Raw genomic sequence first — 19,101 nt, 5'->3', positions numbered from 1 at the left:
GTTGTGAAAGATGATTAGTTTCTACGCAGGCCAGTTGCGTCAAGGTCAAACGCTTTTGTTGCCAATTGTTACCAATAAAAATCACTAAGGGCTGCTGCCAACTTAACTTTTTATTGAGTGGACCGATAGGAATGAGCTCTGGTATATGTGATTATAAACTAAAGTCCGTTTTTTTTTTAAACCACCAACACCGCAATCTTCCCCTGCACTACAACCGGCAACGTTGCCTAGGGAAATTTTTGGTGAGAAAATATTTGACAAATTTTTGACAGTTCTGAAAATTAGGCAGTGTTTCCGTTAAAAACGTTTCTTTTACAGCCTGTTGAATTGCAAATCAAAGGATTGAATAGTGAAAAAACTCGGCATAGCTTGAAAGGCCGTTTTGTGTAATCAAATTGTCAATTAGGCAGCTAACCTATTTGATTTTATCACCAAAAAGTTACCATCGACGACGTTGCCGGTTGTAAAGTGGAGGGAGAGTGCAGTGGTGGTGGTTTAAAAAAAACATGAGTTCTGGGACAGCCTGTATAATATTTGTATTTATTTAACTTTCATTATAATCAAAGTTTTGCTTGCTTATTTTGAATGAATGACCTCTGCAACAAAGTGCGGATAATCGAGGTTCTACTGTAATAAAACAACCACAAGGCGGTTATGCAACCAATAAAACACACCTGCCAAAATGTAAAAACCAAATTCCTCTTCATTTTCGTCAAATGCCAGTAAATTCAACACACAGGTGACGTATTAGATTTATTTTTATTCTTACATTAATTCAACATGATAAATATTAATTTTCATACGATTTCACTCACACTAATCGGTGTCTTCTTGAAGCAACTTTCTCAATTTTTCCTTCATATCATTGGACTTTTCTCGATTCCTCTGTCTTCTTGCCAGACGCTCTTCTTTCAAACATTTGGTCATTTGATGATCCAGGGAATTACAGAAACCGAAGAATTTCCGTACAGAGTGGTCATTGTGACATTGTTTTAATTGTTGAATGAGTTCGTTGCACCGCTCGGAATGAAGATGCGAGGATAAATCGGTGTGCATGATGTAATCTAAAATTACTTGACAAATGATGTCATGAGTTTTAAAGACAGACATCTAGAGTGTCGCGCCGGATTTAATGTATAATTGGTTGCCTAACGCGCCGGATTTACGCGTTTTTCGATTATTGTGATCACAAAAGGGATACAGATAAAATGACAATTTGTTATAATCTTATCTATTTAAGGCTTAACGTAACTTGGGACGGCACTAATTTCTTTAAAAAATCACACAACGCTAAATTATTTAAAAATATTTTATCACAGTATCGCACAAGCACACCTCTTTTGCTCCCACGGCTTCAATTCCTCCTCTTCCACTTTCTGCAAACCGACGTCATTGTCCTGTATATAGGGCCCTTCGTAGCGATGGTCCAATTCAAAAGTAGACCCGTAAAACACCCCCTCGTTCACATTGACATGTTCCGTCACATCCATGGTGGTTGCACTCGATTTCGACTCAAAAGGGTTTTCAAAAGGGTTCCCGTTGTGGTGACTGCTACTACTCATTTTCGACGCTTTTCAATAAATACTAATCGGTTGTTATCTTCAGTGATAATCTTAGACAATAACACAACAACAAGTGTCATCACGGGGTTTATATGGGGGTCTTGGCGGGTTGGGAGTTAACTGGCGAGGAGGGCCAAAGGGCGCATGGAGAGAAGAAGGGTCGTTAGTAATGCACATTTGTTAGCGAAATTATGGATATTTGACTCGTTTTATGGATAGACAGTTATCTTATCACAATAATAAGATAATTGATTCTAATAATAAGCGCCTTATGGCACATCACAGGTGTGGTTTTACAGGTGAGCAACAGGTCGACGTCTTTTGTTGTTTACCAATTTTTATGCGCATTATTATTTAGATTAGATAAGAAACCCAACGCTTCTGTGCAATGAGCGACAGAAGAAAAGACTTCCAGCACACTCTGCAGTCTGTGGGAATTGCCGCCCTTCTCTCAGGGGCCACCTATGCAGTCTACTCATACTGGGTGTCCAAAAACCAAGACAACTGTCAACAGTAAGTGAATTGCGCAGTTGCAAAATAACGAGTTCATCATTTCAGACACCAAAGAAAGGAACCTCGTCCTACGACAAATTTGTGCCCAATTTGCTTAGACGCAATGACTTCCAAATGCGTGACTTTCAACTGCCGCCACTCGTTCCACCAAAAATGTATCAACCAGTGGCAAAATATTAGTGAAGCTTGTCCGATTTGTCGCTGCCAGTTGCAAAAATAGTCTCAATTACTCAAAAATGTTGTATAAATAGAATAAATATGTAATTTAACTCGATAAAATAGTTTTTTCTCCAAACGTCACAAAAAGTCACTAATTTTTAAGCCGTTTTTAGACAGTAAAGTAGGCAATTTTGTTATAAGTAATGAAAAGCGCTGGTTGACATGTAAACACATTTGCTGCCTAGACAGAAAAGTACTTTTTGTGACGGTTACTATTTGTGACTTACATTTTGTATGGCACTTGCACGATCTTAACTTTGAAACTCTTTGAAACCAATATTTTTCACAGTAAATGTCATCAATGACAACTACATGCATAGCCATCCATGTTTATAATTCAATTTGCGTTCACTCATTGTCGGTCTGGAACTGAATATAACCCGTTTGGACAAAAAGTAGTTTTTGTTATTTGGCCAAAAAGTACCACTTTTCTGCCGTATAACAAAATCTACTATTTTTGCTCGCCTCAAAAAATCCAGTCCGCTCCTATGCGTATCCATGGTAACCAATCAACATCCGTCACTGTGGGATCAAGATAATTTAACTCGTTAAATAGTTATTTGTTTCACTAGGCTAGAAAATGGTCATTTGGAAATGCAAGGAAAGTATTAAAATCCGAGCATTTCCAAAACATTTTCTAGGCGTGTCAAACACGATATTTTGTGCGCCGACAATTATTAATAGTTATTTATTTTGACTTTTGGTTTGAATTTAAAACGTCATTCCCTCATTTGGGGGAATTTCATCAGCTGGAAAATAGGTTGGTAGCATCCCATTCAAATCAAACGATTGCATATTAATTTAACTTCAAATGTGTTTCAGCAAATTTTTGTTGTGTCGACTTAATTAGTTTACCTTTATTATTTTAGAAGGTCATTGGCCTCCAAATTGGCACACAAATTGACACAATTGACATTTATGCAGCGATGCCAACTTGCAAAATAAAACCAACTATTCGAAATGTCACGTTTGACTATAGTTTATCCGGTGAGAGATTGGGATATTTCGACAGTTGACATATAGGTTGGTAGCAAATTATGCTACAAAATACACTAAAAACACTAAATTCCTACGCGAAATGGGTTGACAGGGTTGTCAGCAGTGACATGTTATAATATACCTAGACGGTGAAAAACTAGTGGTGGGGGTAGAAATCCGTGTTCCTAGCATGGGCCATCTTGGAAATAGCATTTGTGTATGCAATGATATAAATCTGATACACCGGCGTATCAAATGTTGCCTATATTGCAAAAATCTGTTTTACATTTTAAAAGGTAAAAAAAATGTTGTTATAACTTTTCTAAGATGTTTATTCAACGATGGCATTAAAATAAGTTGAGAAGCGTCGTTATTGATTAAATAATGAGTTAAATAATAATTTATTTGTAAGAAGTCAATGGTAGTCCGTTTTCTTTTCTTTGTTGTAGAATTCTCAGTGATTTTTGATAAATTAGTTCCATTTTATCGTAATCCAATGATAATGAGTGTAAATACTAAATGGTCTGTAGTTTTTATAATGTATAATGTATAATTTTAATGTATAAAAATAGTTTAAAATTGTAGGAGTGATCAGTTTTGAAAATTTTTAAAATGGTTAAATAAAACCTAGTTATTAATTAAAGCTCTTGTTTATAATTTTAGTCGTTTGGTATACAACTTTAGTCATAATTTATCAAATTTTGCATGTTTCTTTAGACTTTTTTCGGTGATTTATTTAAACTTAGAGTAAAACATTACACTTGAAAATTGCGGGTTGCCTAAAAATTTGAATCCACTATTTCCAATATGGCTGGTGAGTAGGAACATCATGGCGGGTACTTTGCACCATCTAGGTTATTTAGTTAAAGTCAATGCATCTAGGTTATTTAGTTAAAGTCAATGGTTGTCAGTAACTGGGGTTATTTTGTTACTTTAAATTTCGCGCGTTTGGTACACTTTTTATCGATTTTTTTTTAGATTTTTTTTTATAGATTTAGTGACTTTTCTGTCATTCAATCTCTCACCGTACAAACTATAGACATTCAAAAGGTGATTTTCTTGCCGCAAATGAGTATCACAAATCTCATGAAAAGTGACGGAGGCACACAATAGTTATTTATTTTGACTTTTGGTTTGAATTTGAAACGTCATTTAGGGGAATTTCATTAGCTGGGAAACATGTTGGTAGCACCCCATTCAAATCAAACGATTGCAGATTAATTTAAATTCAAATGTGTTTCAGCAAATTTTTGTGGTATTTTTACTTAATTAATTTACCTTAATTATTTTCGAAGGTCATTGGATTCCACACAAATTGACACAATTGACATTTATGCAGCGATGCCAACTTGCAAAATCCAGTCCGCCCCTGTGCGTATCCATGGTAACCAATCAACATCCGTCACTGTAGGCAAATTTTTCTCGAAAATGGCGCACAATTTGGGAGATTTGCCGAAAATTCCTCTTCTTCCGGAGATTGGATCCGACGATGAAGAAAATCCAAGCCATTTCATCCAAAGGATCAATGAAGATTCACTCTTTCCGCCGCTAATTGCTCCCCAGTCGTGGACTCGAACGGTTCCGGAGAAGTTTTCGCAACAATACTACAAACCTAGTGAAACAATCGGTAAGCAACAAACTTGTTAACAATAAAATTACCAAAGTGAAACAGGGGCGGCTTTTACCCCGTCGGCGCAAAAACTCCAAATTCACTCGTTGAGGGTAAAACCGAAGAAGAAGGTTGATCCAGAAACGAACGTTATTGGGAAAGAAGGAAAGTTGTGTTATCCTCCAAGGAGGTACAAGTATATGACGGATGAGATGGAGAGGAAACTCAGGAAAGAGGAGGAGGAGAAGAAACGGAAGGAGATACCGGGGATTGTTAGTTTGGAGGACTTATTAATGGGGAAGTACAGAAAAGCGAAGAAACAAGAAGAAGAAGTGAAGAGAAAAGAAAGGAAAATGAAGAGGAAACTCGCCAGAGTTGAGATTGACTACATTCCAGATGATCCAAAGTGAGTGATGAACTAGACACCCAACTTTTAGTAACGTTTTTCTTACAGAAAACTAAAAAGGATGCAAGCCATCCTGCCGAAACACCCGGACGAACAAAAGCTCATTTTAATCAAACAAGCCGAAGACGACATTAATCTACAAATTTCAGAACAAGACACCCAACGCTATCTCTACTATTACACTAAAGGAATTCAAGACTCTGACCTGTCTTCTTTCGACAAAAGATACATAGCGGAAGCGACTAAAAAAATTCCGGCCAAACTAAAACTCCGGAGAGATTATAAATCAATGATTGCAACCCACGAAACGGAAATATTGTATTTCTACAACCACTTTTTCCGGAAAAATCTCATTTACTACTGTTTGAAAGACCCCAAAGAACGAAAACGACTCCGCATTAAAAGACTGCGGCGCGATTATCCCATTCTTACAGTGCGGGCACCGGTACCATGGCACACTTCTTATTGCCTCTCGCGACAATCAATGGAGAAGCATTTTTACAACGGCAATATTGTCGTTCTTGAAATCCGAGATTTATGGGAGAAGACGTATTCACGCATGTTTATAGTCCCAGTGGATCGGTTGGAAGACACCGGGAAGTTTCCTCTGGAGATGGACGAACTAGAGAAGCGCATTGATCAAATTTGTAAGAAATCCAGAGATATTCTTGTGGAGGAGTGGCTACCATCGTGTGCCGATGTCTTCTTGAACCACAAACCGGAGTGGAAGAAGTACATTCCGTTGCACCCCAAAGACTCGCCAGTTCTTATCCGACGGGTTTTCGACTGCGTCAACGGACTACTTTCCATGCAACTGCGGCGTTTAGTAATAAGGTCTTTGAGACACTTCCTCAACTTCTTAACCAAGTTCAAGGTAAGTAACACAGCGAAAAAGAGTTTCTTAAGGGGTTACTGCAGGATGGTAACGACTATGGCGATGAGTATCAAGACCTAGCTCTCATTAATCTACCGATAATTAAAGTAACACCAAAAGTAGAAGAACCGGGGTCGGATAAAATCATCCTTTCGCCGTCCTTGGACGAAATCCAAGCTTTGATTGAGAGGTGTTTCACCAAGATCCTCCACGTCAACGAACATATTTTACGAATCGAAAACATTATGTTCCCTGGTAAAAAGTCGTGACACCTCCAAGTGGAAACTCACTTTTTTTTTAGAGTACGTCACCCATCAGACTTACCTTTTCCCGGTCCATCGCGAAGAAGTTCCAGTAGCCGAGATCTTTGAAGATGGCATCGCATGCTTTACCACAAACATGTCAGGGCCTTTGAACTATCTCAAGAACTATCAACAGTACTACTATATTTTGAACGGCGAGGCGGAGAAGGACATGTTGAATTACTTCGAACTAGTGCCGTTTCCGTTCTTGAAAGACTTTGCACGAAGAATTCACCAGTATGAGGAGAAACGCACGGAAATTATCTTTCTGCGGCGTTCGATCCCTCTCAACTTTATTAGTTTAGAATGTGGAGAACTCAACGACACTCTGTATAAAATAATCAACGATCTGCGAAGCTACATCGTCAATTACTTCGTCACGGAGAACCACAATCACAACAGAAAGTGAGTTTTTCGTGTGGAAACTCTATCTAAGAAGTCTCTTTCAGAATTTGCGACATCTTCGACGAGATGTCGCAAAAGGTGAGCGTGGGCACCGACACCGTCGCCGAATTGGTCGCTCTTTTCAACTACGTGATGGAGTGCAGAGACGTCACCATGTACAACCTGCGCGAGCAGATTAGGAAAACCGCCGAGTACGTGAGCTTCCTCGTGGACCACGCGCACCTATCGGGTAAGCAACCGCGCACTTCTCCTCCAACTCATTGAAATTTCCAGCCGAAGACATCGTGTTAATCTCGCGCGTGTTTCTCTGGCCGAAAGACATGGAGAACGTCATAGAGTTGGCCATTCAACGCCTCAACATGAAGCGTGAGCAAGCCGAAGCGTTACTTAAAAGCAAGAAGACGATCTTTGACACGAAATTGGTGCGCCACGAGAAAATGTTGATCGCGTTCCGGAAGCGCGATCCTCCAATTCTCACCATGGAGGAAATGGAGGAGTGCGTGACCGCTGTTGAAGATCTCGTCGAGAAACTCCGGGAGGACAAACAGGAAGCTGATCAGATCAACGAGGAGGAACAGTTGTTGGATTTTGATCCGTCTGCGTTTCTTAATCTGCACAAAATGTTGAATGTTATAGAGCCGTACGATAAGTTGTGGCACACTGTTTTGGACTTTCACGTTCAGTACGATTTGTGGTATTATGGACCGTTCGCGGATTTAGACGCGGAGGCTGTTGCCGACTACGTGGAGAATACATGGAAGGTGCTTTACAAGTTGTCCAAAACGTTTCACGACAATCCTGCGGCGAAAAGAATCGCTGAGATGGTCAGAGCGAAAGTCGAAAAGTTCCGCCAGTTTATACCGGTGTTGCAAACGGTTTGTAATAAAGGGCTGCAGAAGCGGCACTGGGAGGCCATAAGTACCCTTATCGGAACAGAGATTGTTGTGACTCCCGATCTGACTCTGAACGACATGATTGAGATAGGGATGCCCAAGTTCTCCGCGCAATTAGAAGACATCAGCGCTGCGGCCACCAAAGAGTACGACCTAGAGAAGAACCTCAGAAAAATGAAAGAAGAATGGACCGATATCAAGTTCGAATTAGTTCCGTACAGAGAAACAGGTGTTCACATCTTGACTGCTGTTGACGACATTCAACTCCTAATGGACGATCACCTCCTCAAAGCTCAGACAATGAGAGGCTCTCCGTATGTTAAACCCTTTGAAGAAGAGATGCAAGGATGGGAACAGAAGCTGATATCAATGCAGGACATTCTTGAAGCGTGGTTGGCGGTGAGGTCGTAAGATGTGTGGCGAGTTCTTAATTTTGTTCGTAGTGTCAAAGCACTTGGATGTACTTGGAGCCCATTTTCAGCTCTGAGGATATAATGAGACAAATGCCGACGGAGGCGCGAAATTTCAAGCAAGTCGACAAAGTGTGGAGGTCGGTTCAAGTCAACACTGTTAGAAACCCAAAGGTACTGGTCGCAACAGACTACAGAAACATGTTGGTTTCGTTGCGAGACAACAACCGGCTCTTGGACGACATCCAAAAGGGCCTCAATGACTACCTGGAGAAGAAACGACTCTTCTTCCCCCGATTCTTCTTCTTGTCCAACGACGAGCTTCTGGAAATTCTATCCGAAACGAAAGACCCTTTCCGCGTGCAGCCCCACTTAAAGAAGTGCTTCGAAGGCATCAACTCGCTTGATTTCAACGAAGAGGAAGAGATCGTCGGAATGTTGAGCATAGACCGTGAAACGGTTCCTTTCAGCGGGAAAATTGTACCCGCCGAAGCCAAAGTGAGTGCCATCAAAACTTAACAAATTTCACTCTTCTTTGTAGGGGATGGTCGAAAAATGGTTAGTTCAAGTCGAAACGATGATGATCCAATCATTGAAGGACATCACCGCGGAGTCTCTGAAAGCGGCAGCCACCGCAAATCGACGAGAATGGATCCACCATTGGCCGGGACAAATCGTGCAGTGTTGCAATTGCGTTCAATGGACCTCCGATGTCACTCAAGCAATTACCGAGCGAACTCTTAAGAAGCAGGTTGAGCTCTGCACGCGACAAATCGAAACAAGCGTGAGGATGATCCAAGGGCGCCTCCAATCGGATACTCAAGTCACCGTGGAAGCCCTCATTGTAATAGACGTCCATGGACGGGATATCGTTCAAAGTTTAGACCAATTGAGAGTCACAGAACTCAGCGACTTTAACTGGATTTCGCAGATGAGGTACTACTGGTCGGATTCGATCGTAACAGTGTGTATGATAACAACGGAAGTTTTGTACGGTTTCGAGTACTTGGGGAACGTGGGGCGACTTGTTGCGACTCCTTTAACAGACCGCTGCTTCCGCACTCTAATGGGGGCGTTGAAATTAAACCTTGGCGGAGCTCCCGAAGGACCTGCAGGTACCGGAAAGACAGAAACCTGCAAAGATTTGGCCAAAGCAGTCGCGAAAAAGTGTGTCGTTTTCAACTGCTCCGACGGCTTAGACTACAAAGCTCTAGGGAAGTTTTTCAAAGGTTTAGCCCAAGCGGGCGCCTGGGCGTGTTTCGACGAGTTCAACAGAATCGAACTGGAAGTGTTGTCGGTCGTCGCTCAACAGATTTTGAGTATTCAGATGGCGGTGGCCGCCAAACTCAAGAAATTCGTTTTTGAAGACACCGAACTCACTCTGAATCCCACCTGCACTGTTTTTATCACCATGAATCCCGGATATGCCGGCCGGCAGGAACTTCCCGACAACTTGAAGGTGTTGTTTAGAACGGTCGCTATGATGGTGCCGGATTACGCGATGATCGGGGAAATCTCTCTTTATTCTTACGGGTTCGTGGAAGCCGGCAGCTTGGCGCAGAAGATCGTACATACGTATAAACTCTGCTCAGAACAATTGTCCTCCCAGAACCATTACGACTACGGGATGCGAGCGGTGAAATCCGTTCTTTTAGCAGCCGGGGCGTTGAAGAGAGCCTACCCGAAAACTCCAGAAGCTCAACTTGTCCTAAGAGCAATCATTGACGTGAATTTGCCTAAGTTCTTAGCGCAAGATGTCCCTTTATTTGAAGGGATCTATTCGGACCTTTTCCCGGACGTAGAAATCCCGAAATTTGAACGCCAGGAGTTAATAGATTATCTAATCGAAGAAATCAAGAAGAAGAATTTGCAACCAACACCTTGGTTCGTCTCCAAGTGCATGCAAATATACGAGATGATTCTAGTGAGGCACGGATTGATGATCGTTGGGCGTCCGATGGGGGGCAAAACCAGCGCCTATACGGTAACTCTTTCTTCTGACCTCAATTTTTTTTACGGTGCATTTTAGAGCTTAGCTGAAGGCCTCAGCGCTCTGGCCGTTGACGCCAAGGCAAATCTCCGCGAGCACCGCGTCATCTTCCGTGTCATAAATCCGAAGGCCATCACAATGGGGCAACTCTACGGCCAGTTTGATCCAGCGTCCCACGAATGGTCAGACGGAGTCTTGGCAAACACGTTTCGAGAATTCGCAAATAGCGCCACCAAAGACAGAAAGTGGATTCTTTTTGATGGTCCTGTTGATGCAGTGTGGATCGAAAACATGAACACTGTCTTGGACGACAACAAGAAACTTTGCCTCATGTCTGGAGAGATTATCCAAATGTCGAACGCCATGAATCTCATTTTTGAGCCTGCTGACTTGGAACAGGCGTCTCCGGCGACGGTTTCGCGCTGTGGGATGATCTACATGGAGCCTTACCTGCTGGGATGGAGGCCGCTTATGGCTTCTTATATGGTGACGTTAAGCAAGATTCTTTTACCGGAGCAAACGGAGTTGTTGGTTGAACTCATAGAGTGGCTGGTGCCGTCTTCTTTGCACAACATCAAGCATAAGTGTAAGACATTCGTTGATTCTTCCGAAACTCACATGTTTCATGTAAGACCCGAACCTTCCAAATCCTTTCTTTAAAACGTGTTTTTCCCTAGAGTTTCACTCGTCTTTTCACATGCATGTTGGCTGGAGAGCAACAAGTCAGCACTCTCTGGCTCCAATGCATCTTCATCTTTAGCCTCGCCTGGGGATTAGGCTCGACTCTCACTCTAGAAGGCCAACAGACTTTCGACGTGTTTTACCGGAAGATTCTGAACGGAGAATCCAAACGTTACCCGAAACCCAAATCGTACAAACTGACCAAAGCCCAAATTTTCCCTGAACGCGCCTCAGTGTTTGAATGGATCTACGATAAAAGAAACAACGGCACGTGGATCACTTGGTTGGAAACATCCGACAAAGTCCAACAGATACCAGCCAACGCGAAGCCCAGCGAACTCATCATCCAAACAAACCAATCGTGTTGTCAAAAGTTTTTCTTGAAACTCTACCAGAGTAACAAGATTCCGGTGTTGTTTGTTGGCCCCACTGGAACGGGGAAGACTGCTGTGGTCTTGGATCATCTGGTTAATTTACCGAAAGAGAAATTTCTACCAAACGTGGTCAATTTCAGCGCACGAACTACCTCAATGATGGTGAGGATTCTAACAGAATTGAGTAGAATAACTTTTCTTTTAGACGCAGGATATGGTGATGTCCAAACTCGACAAACGCAGGCGAGGAGTTTACGGGCCATCAATGGGTAAAATGTGCATTCTCTTCGTGGACGACGTCGGAATGCCGCAGAAGGAGGTGTGGGGGGCGCAGCCCCCCGTCGAGTTGCTCCGACAGTGGATTGACCACGGCCACTGGTTTGACAAGGACACCACCATCCTCCAGTTAGTCGACGTGGTAAGTAACCAATCTTTGAAATCATACTAATTCAATTAGATCTTCGTCGGGGCGATGGGACCCCCAGGTGGAGGCCGCAACGAAGTCACCGATCGCTTTCTCCGCCACATGCAGCTCATCGCCATCGACTCTTTCGACGACAACACTCTGAACAGAATCTTTTGTACCATCTTAGACTGGCACTTCTCCAAAGGCTACGACGAATCCGTAGCACGACTGTACAAATGGTGCGTGGGGGCAACCATGGACGTTTACAAACAAGCCATTCTTCAGTTTCTTCCAACACCGGCAAAGTCACACTACACTTTCTCTTTGCGCGACTTTTCGAGAGTCATAAATGGAGTCATGTTGACTCCCGCGAATAAAATGAACGATCCGGACAAGTTTATACGATTGTGGATTCACGAGTCGTACAGAGTTTTCCATGACCGCCTTATTGACGACAACGATCGAAAATTACTCTTTGAGATTGTCAAGAATGCAACTTATCAAAACTACCGCCAACCAATGGATAAAGTTTGCGCGAATTTAATCCCTGAAGGCGAAACTCTCAATCCTGCTCACGTCCGAAACTTGTTCTATGGGAATTACATGGAACCAGACGCAGATCCGAAGATTTACGACGAAATCAACGATTTAGACGATTTGACGGAAAAAATGGAATATTATCTCTCTGAGTACAACGTGATATCGAAAGCACCGATGAATTTAGTCATGTTTAAGTTTGCCATAGAGCACGTGTCGCGCGTGTCACGTGTCTTAACCCAGCCCAACGGAAACGTCCTCCTGGTGGGAATGGGAGGATCAGGAAGACACAGCTCGGTACGACTCGCGGCTGCCATAGCCGAACAAAACACTTACGAAATTGAGATGTCTCGAACGTACGGAATCTACGAGTGGCGTGAAGATCTAAAGAAACTCCTCCTGAAGGCGGGTGGCGATGGAAAACCCATCGTCTTCATCTTCGGTGACACTCAAATCGCCGATGAGATGTTCATTGAGGATATTAACACTGTTCTGAACACGGCGGATGTGCCTAATTTGTACGCGCCCGATGAGAAAGCGGAGATTTTAGAAAAGATGCAAACGGCCGCCAGGGAATCGGGGAGAAAAATCGATTTGACTCCTCTCGCGTTGTATAATTTCTTCATCGAACGAGTCAAAAGGAATCTCCACGTGGCGCTCTGCATGAGCCCCATTGGAGACGCTTTCCGGGTTCGCTGCCGCATGTTTCCATCGCTGATCAACTGCTGCACCATCGACTGGTTCCAGAAGTGGCCCGAAGACGCCCTCGAAAGAGTCGCTTATATGTTCCTAAAACAAACCGATTTTGACGAAAAGACAGTCAACCAGTGTGTCAACATCTGTCAATACTTCCACACCACCATCTGCGATGCTGCAGAGGTTTTTTACAGAGAAAACAAGAGACGGGTTTACGTGACTCCAACTTCTTACCTTGAATTAATTCAGACTTTTAAGAACTTTTATTATTTGAAGGTGGATCAGATCACCACTCAGAGAAACCGATACGAAACGGGTCTTGAAAAATTAGAGTTTGCTGCCGGTCAAGTCGGATTAATGCAAGAGGAACTCCGGGAACTCCAACCCAAGCTTGTGGTGGCCTCTGCAGTCACCGAGAAACTTATGATCAAAATCGAGCAAGACACCGTCGTGGTGGAAAAAAAGAAAGAAATCGTCGGCGCCGACGAAGCTCTAGCGAATGAAGCAGCGGCTGCCGCTCAAGCCATAAAAGATGATTGCGAATCGGATTTGTCCGAAGCTATTCCGGCTCTGGAATCTGCCATCAAAGCATTGAATACTCTCACTCCAAACGATATAACTCTAGTAAAAAGTATGAAGAACCCTCCATCAGGAGTGAAGTTAGTGTTGGAAGCCGTCTGCGTCATGAAGAGTATCAAACCGGATCGAAAACCCGATTTAACCACCGGTAGAATGGTGGAGGACTTCTGGGGGCCTTCCGTGAAGCTCCTCGGTGACATGAAGTTCTTAGACACTTTGAAAGCGTACGACAAAGACAACATCCCTCCAGCTGTCATGAAAAAAATCCGCGATCGATACATGTCAGACCGTGAGTTCAATCCAGAGCGGATCAAGACGGTATCAACAGCCTGTGAAGGTCTCTGCAAATGGGTACGAGCGATGGAAGTCTACGATCGCGTCATTAAAATCGTAGCACCGAAAAAAGCAGCTCTTGCTCAAGCTGAAGGAGAATTGGCAGTCCAAATGGACACGCTCAACGAGAAGCGAGCGCAATTACAAGAAGTCACGGATAAACTACAAGCACTCAATGACGAATTCGCTGCAGAGACCAAAAAGAAGAAGGAGTTGGAAGACCAAATCGAAATTTGCTCCCAGAAGTTGGATCGTGCCGAAAAACTTATTGGTGGTTTGGGGGGTGAAAAGTCTCGATGGTCTCAAACCGCCAAAGACTTGTTGGCGTTGCTAGACAATGTCATTGGTGATGTGATTTTATCTTCGGGATCAGTGGCGTACCTGGGGGCCTTCACCGTAGATTACCGAAACAAGTTGATCAGAGACTGGAATAAGTTTTGTCTAAATTTGAAGATCCCGTGTTCTAATAACTTTTCCTTGGTCACCACAATGGGGGATCCTGTCAATATAAGAGCTTGGAATATCGCGGGATTACCGGTGGATAACTACAGTATTGAAAATGGAATAATTGCGACGAAAGCGAGACGATGGCCGTTGATGATCGACCCCCAAGGCCAGGCAAATAAGTGGGTGAAAAACTTCGAAAAGCAAAATAAACTGAGTGTCATCAAACTCACCGACAGTAATTACGTGAGAGTGTTGGAAAATGCCGTCACGTTTGGCATCCCGGTGATCCTAGAGAACATAATGGAAGACATAGATGCCGCTCTGGATCCGATTTTAACCAAGAACATCTTCAAGCAGCAAGGAATTTGGTATTTGAAACTGGGCGACAACGTCCTTCAGTATTCTCAAGATTTTCGGTTCTACATCACCACCAGACTGCGAAATCCGCATTACTTACCAGAAATCACCGTTAAAGTCACGTTGCTCAACTTCATGTTGACATCTCAAGGCCTCCAAGACCAACTGTTGGGGATAGTGGTGGCGCGAGAGCGACCAGAGTTGGAGGAGAAGAAAAATACGATGATTGTGGAGAGCGCGAATAATAAGAAGATGTTGAAAGAAATCGAAGACAAAATCCTGGAGGTGTTGTCAACGTCAGAGGGTAACATCCTGGAGGATGAAACCGCCATCAAGATACTATCGTCGAGTAAAATTCTCTCTGAAGAAATCCAAGAGAAGCAGAAGATTGCTGCTGTTACTGAGAGGGAGATTGACAGCGCGAGGAATTTATACGTGCCGGTTTCAAAGCACTCTTCGGTGTTGTTCTTCTGTATTTCTGACCTCGCAAATATCGATCCAATGTACCAGTACTCCATGACGTGGTTTATTAATTTGTACAACCAATCCATTCTGAATAGTGAAAAGTCCCCAGCTCTCGAACTGCGGCTCATGTATTTAAACGACCACTTCACCAACAGCATCTATAGGAACGTCTGCAGGTCTCTTTTCGAGAAAGACAAACTCATCTTCTCGCTGGTTTTGACGGTGGGGATTTTACGATCCAAATCGCTAATTGATGAGGAAGTTTGGAGTTTCCTCTTGACTGGTGGTGTTTGTTTGGACAACCCTCACCCCAACCCCGCTCCTGAGTGGTTATCCGAAAAATGCTGGTCGGAAATAGTGCGAGCCAGCAATCTCAAAGGCCTCGAAGGCTTCAAAGATCACTTCAAAAACGAGCTTCCAAAGTGGAAAAATTTCTACGACATATCCAACCCAAATGAAGTCCCATGCCCCAAACCCTTCCACGAGCTCGCAGGTCTCCTCAGACTCGTAGCTTTACGTTGCATCCGCCCTGATAAGATCGTCCCAGCTGTCCAAACCTACATCGTCCAAGAAATGGGGCCGCGATACCTGGAACCCCCTCAATTCAACCTGGAGGAGTCGTACAACGACAGCAACTGTTGCTCTCCGTTGGTGTTTGTTCTAAGTCCAGGATCTGACCCTATGGCTGGGTTGGTACGATTCGCCGCAGACAAAGGCATCTCGAAAACTCACTTGATGACCATATCGTTGGGGCAAGGGCAAGGACCCATCGCGTCACAGATGATAAACAGAGGGCTGGAAACCGGTCAATGGGTTGTTCTCCAGAACTGTCATTTAGCAGCGAGTTGGATGAGAGAATTAGATCGGATCTGCGACGAAGTTATTATTCCTGAGACGGCAAATCAGGCGTTTCGGCTGTGGCTGACTAGTTATCCCAGTAACTCGTTTCCTGTGGCGATTCTTCAGAATGGTAAGGTGGTGGTGTTTGATGAGGTTTAATTATGATTTACAGGGGTAAAAATGACGAACGAGGCGCCGAAAGGGTTGAGACAAAACCTTCTCAGGTCGTACATGTCGGATCCAATTTCTAATCCGGAGTTTTACGACTCTGTGGAGAATTGGAGGTCGTTTCAGGTGATGCTGTTCTCTCTTTGTTTCTTTCATGCCATCGTACAAGAGAGGAGGAAGTTTGGTCCTCTAGGCTGGAATATTCCCTACGAGTTTAACGAATCTGATCTGACGATATGTGTCTTGCAACTTCAGGTCGGTTGATAAGAGTGTGGAAAAAGTACCAATTTGATGACTACAGATGTTCCTCACCGAGTACAAAGACGTCCCTTTCGATGCTTTGACGTATTTAGCTGGAGAGTGCAATTATGGAGGTCGAGTAACCGATGATAAAGACAGAAGACTGTTAAACTCCATTTTGTCGATTTTCTACACTCCTGAGGTGGTCACCAAACCTTTGTAAGTCCACCAAAAGAAGATTTCCCCGATTTTAATTGAATCGTAGATATTCATTCTCACCGAGCGGTCTGTACTACGTCCCTGTAGACACGTCTTACGAAGGGTGTCTCTCTTACATTCGCAACCTCCCAATAACTCCACAACCTGAAGTCTTTGGCTTACATGAAAACGCCGACATCACCAAAGACAACCAAGAGACTCAAATAGTACCATCGTCGTTCCTCCCCAAACTGGTGTGTTAAACTTCTTCTTGTAGCTCCTCCACGGAGTGCTCCTCACCCAAACCCAGATAACCGCCGGTGGCGGCGATGAGGAATCCCAAGACGTACTCATCGACCTCGCCAACGACATCCTCGGTAAAATACCACCAAAGTACGACGTGGAAGAAGTCAGCACAAAATATCCAGTCATGTACAGCAACTCCATGAACACTGTCCTGCGCCAAGAACTCATTCGTTTCAACCGTTTGATCGAAGCGGTCAAACGCACTTTAACTTTCATGATCAAAGCTGTGAAGGGACTTGTGGTCATGTCTGGAGAACTCGAGGAAGTCTGCAATTCTTTAAAAGTGGGAAAAGTGCCATCGGCGTGGGCGAGTAAAAGTTACCCGAGTTTGAAGCCGTTGGGGTCCTACGTCCTCGATTTGATTCAAAGGTGAGTGCGAAGAGTGACTCTCAAACGTCAAGAAGGTGATTTAGGTTGAAGTTCTTCCAAGATTGGATCGAAAATGGGCCTCCTGAAGTCTTCTGGCTGTCTGGGTTTTACTTTACTCAGTCTTTTCTGACGGGAGTTTTACAAAACTTCTCCAGGAAACGAAAACTGCCAATTGATTGGATTCATTTTGAGTTTTGCACTACGAAGTTTGAGAAAGAAGCCCCGCAAATACCGGAAATTGGGGTTTATTGCAAGGTACGTGTATTGTAGCCTCACCTTGAGGGTCCGAGAGTTTCATTGCGAACATTATTTACACGCAGCAAGTAGTAGAAATAGAGGAATTCAGTATTCTAATTGGGGTAAGTCAGCTTCCATTTCAGGGGGAAAAATGGTTTTTATACACCACTAATTGATGTTATCCTAGGGTCTCTTCATCGAGGGTGCCAGATGGGACCGGAAAACCCAAAAACTCAACGAATCCTATCCGAAAATCCTCTTTGATACCATCCCCATAATCTGGCTGCGCCCCAACGTCAAATCCGAGTATAAACCACCCCCTTGTTACTACTGCCCTGTTTACAAAACGAGCGCAAGAAGAGGTGTGTTGTCAACAACCGGCCACTCCACCAATTTCGTCATGTTTATGACTTTCGAAAGTGACAAACCCGAAAGACATTGGATCAACAGAGGAGTCGCCGCGTTGTGTCAACTCGATGATTAATACACTAATAAAAAATCTAAACATGTATTTCTAAATCAGAGTCTGATTTGATGTCCGACGATTCCGAAACCAGAGAGGTTTGACTGATTCGAGCCTTCTTCGCTTCTTCGCAATCGGTGTCTGATAAGATGACACTGCAGTCTTCGGATGGGTTCATTGGAGGTGGAGTTGGTGGTATCCCGATTTGTTGAGTGCTTTCAATGGTTTTTTGCAAGAAACAGATCTTGGTTAGCTCCTCGAGTCTTTGTTTGACGATGTCCAAGTTTTTGCACTTTTGTTTGGGTGTTTCGCTTTTTGTCTTCCTCATCGCTTTGTTCATGTCGTCTTGTAAAGTCGTCAAGAACTGTTGAATCTGATCTTTGACAATATCCGCAACTTGAGTGGCGTATTTATCTTCTTGAACACAATCCCCCACTAAAAAACTCGCGTTGAAACGCGGATTAAAATATAAAATTACAACATCTTTACCGGGTATTGGGTCAAGTGGGGCTTCTTGAGGGATTTTTTTCACTGCGAAATTACTCTTAGTTTTTCGCTCTTCACTCTGGGACTGTTTTTGAGGAGATTTTTCCCCCGGTTTTTCCTTTCTTGCTTTCTTACAGGCAATAAGGGGAAAAATGGGGGTAAAATTAGTAATCATTGGTAGCAAAAACGGAGTTTTATTGTCCGTGTTCTTTCCAATGATCGTATTGATAAATCTGTGGCACGAATTTATGTAATTTACGGCTTTAATGTAGTCTCTTTGCATTCCACAATCGTTCTGATTAAATCTCGCTGAAGGATAAAACGACAAATTTTCTTCTTTCACCAAAACCACTCGCTCCGTTTGGCAACCACACGATTTCCGTTGAGGTTTTGCTGGGAGTTTGACTGGCTTCGTTGGAACCGGGATACAATTTCTTTGATTCCTCATTCTTTAAATTTTGATTCACATTTTATGTTGCGGTGACAGCGCCAAAATTGGCCAAAATAATATTCATTTGTTCGTCACAGAAGGCTTGAGATATTTGCGATAAGATAAACAGATAATGCATTTTGGGTATTTATAGACAGGATCGATAAATTATTCATTTAGAAAAAATGCCACCGCACGGTCATCACCATAGTCATCATGGCCATCATGGTCGAGTTGGCCACCATGGGCATCACGGACATCATGGGCATACATCATGGGTACAACATGGTGGGCATAATCATCATCATCATAATCCGCTTCCACACTA

At 43.3% G+C, this 19,101-nt stretch overlaps 4 protein-coding genes across 5 annotated transcripts; 2 read left to right on the top strand and 2 right to left on the bottom strand.

Moving 5' to 3' along the window:
• Positions 1-666: 666 nt before the first annotated feature.
• On the top strand, positions 667-2,336 carry LOC148170796 (RING finger protein 141-like). Of its 2 annotated transcripts, XM_088041062.1 has the most exons (4): positions 667-739; positions 1,848-1,861; positions 1,921-2,075; positions 2,121-2,336. In XM_088041062.1, exons 3-4 carry the CDS (start codon positions 1,951-1,953, stop codon positions 2,293-2,295), a joined length of 300 nt encoding a protein of 99 aa, XP_087897188.1. In that variant the 5' UTR covers positions 667-739; positions 1,848-1,861; positions 1,921-1,950; the 3' UTR covers positions 2,296-2,336. The 2 variants fall into 2 exon arrangements, with proteins under 2 accessions (XP_087897188.1, XP_087897189.1); XM_088041063.1 differs by lacking the exon at positions 1,848-1,861 and having other exon boundaries at positions 670-739; positions 2,121-2,335.
• Positions 741-1,110, bottom strand: LOC148170797 (COX assembly mitochondrial protein 2 homolog). Its single transcript, XM_088041064.1, has one exon. It carries the CDS (start codon positions 1,108-1,110, stop codon positions 817-819), a length of 294 nt encoding a protein of 97 aa, XP_087897190.1. The 3' UTR covers positions 741-816.
• A 2,293-nt stretch (positions 2,337-4,629) lies between the features above and the next one.
• Positions 4,630-17,915, top strand: Dnah3 (dynein heavy chain 3, axonemal). Its single transcript, XM_088041926.1, has 19 exons — positions 4,630-4,899; positions 4,945-5,287; positions 5,336-6,161; positions 6,206-6,416; positions 6,463-6,868; positions 6,913-7,097; positions 7,142-8,160; positions 8,205-8,669; positions 8,713-10,155; positions 10,201-10,788; positions 10,839-11,378; positions 11,422-11,634; positions 11,674-16,006; positions 16,049-16,299; positions 16,346-16,503; positions 16,550-16,709; positions 16,760-17,157; positions 17,202-17,412; positions 17,582-17,915. The coding sequence occupies exons 1-19, from the start codon at positions 4,701-4,703 to the stop codon at positions 17,876-17,878; spliced, it is 12,246 nt and encodes a 4,081-aa protein (XP_087898052.1). The 5' UTR covers positions 4,630-4,700; the 3' UTR covers positions 17,879-17,915.
• On the bottom strand, positions 17,895-18,797 carry LOC148170794 (uncharacterized). Its single transcript, XM_088041934.1, has 2 exons — positions 18,347-18,797; positions 17,895-18,292 (listed from the first exon to the last, which is right to left on the bottom strand). The coding sequence occupies exons 1-2, from the start codon at positions 18,789-18,791 to the stop codon at positions 17,895-17,897; spliced, it is 843 nt and encodes a 280-aa protein (XP_087898060.1). The 5' UTR covers positions 18,792-18,797.
• Between the last annotated feature and the right edge of the window lie 304 nt (positions 18,798-19,101).

This window comes from Gnatocerus cornutus, chromosome 7 (genome assembly GCF_029298725.1).
Source record: "Gnatocerus cornutus isolate USDA-ARS CGAHR chromosome 7, icGnaCorn1.1, whole genome shotgun sequence".
NCBI lineage: Eukaryota > Metazoa > Arthropoda > Insecta > Coleoptera > Tenebrionidae > Gnatocerus > Gnatocerus cornutus.
The sequence above is the reverse complement of the archived record's forward strand: the minus strand, read 5'-3'. Positions and strand labels throughout refer to the sequence as shown.

Coding starts and splice junctions, on each gene's coding strand:
- Dnah3 (XM_088041926.1), top strand. CDS start 4,701: ATGGCGCACAATTTGGGAGATTTGCCGAAAATTCCTCTTCTTCCGGAG. Junction 6,417..6,462: donor CGAAAACATTATGTTCCCTG/GTAAAAAGTCGT, acceptor CTTTTTTTTTAG/AGTACGTCACCCATCAGACT. Junction 10,156..10,200: donor GCAAAACCAGCGCCTATACG/GTAACTCTTTCT, acceptor GGTGCATTTTAG/AGCTTAGCTGAAGGCCTCAG.
- LOC148170794 (XM_088041934.1), bottom strand. CDS start 18,791: ATGAGGAATCAAAGAAATTGTATCCCGGTTCCAACGAAGCCAGTCAAA. Junction 18,293..18,346: donor CCCACTTGACCCAATACCCG/GTAAAGATGTTG, acceptor CGAGTTTTTTAG/TGGGGGATTGTGTTCAAGAA.
- LOC148170797 (XM_088041064.1), bottom strand. CDS start 1,110: ATGTCTGTCTTTAAAACTCATGACATCATTTGTCAAGTAATTTTAGAT.
- LOC148170796 (XM_088041062.1), top strand. CDS start 1,951: ATGAGCGACAGAAGAAAAGACTTCCAGCACACTCTGCAGTCTGTGGGA. Junction 2,076..2,120: donor AACCAAGACAACTGTCAACA/GTAAGTGAATTG, acceptor TCATCATTTCAG/ACACCAAAGAAAGGAACCTC.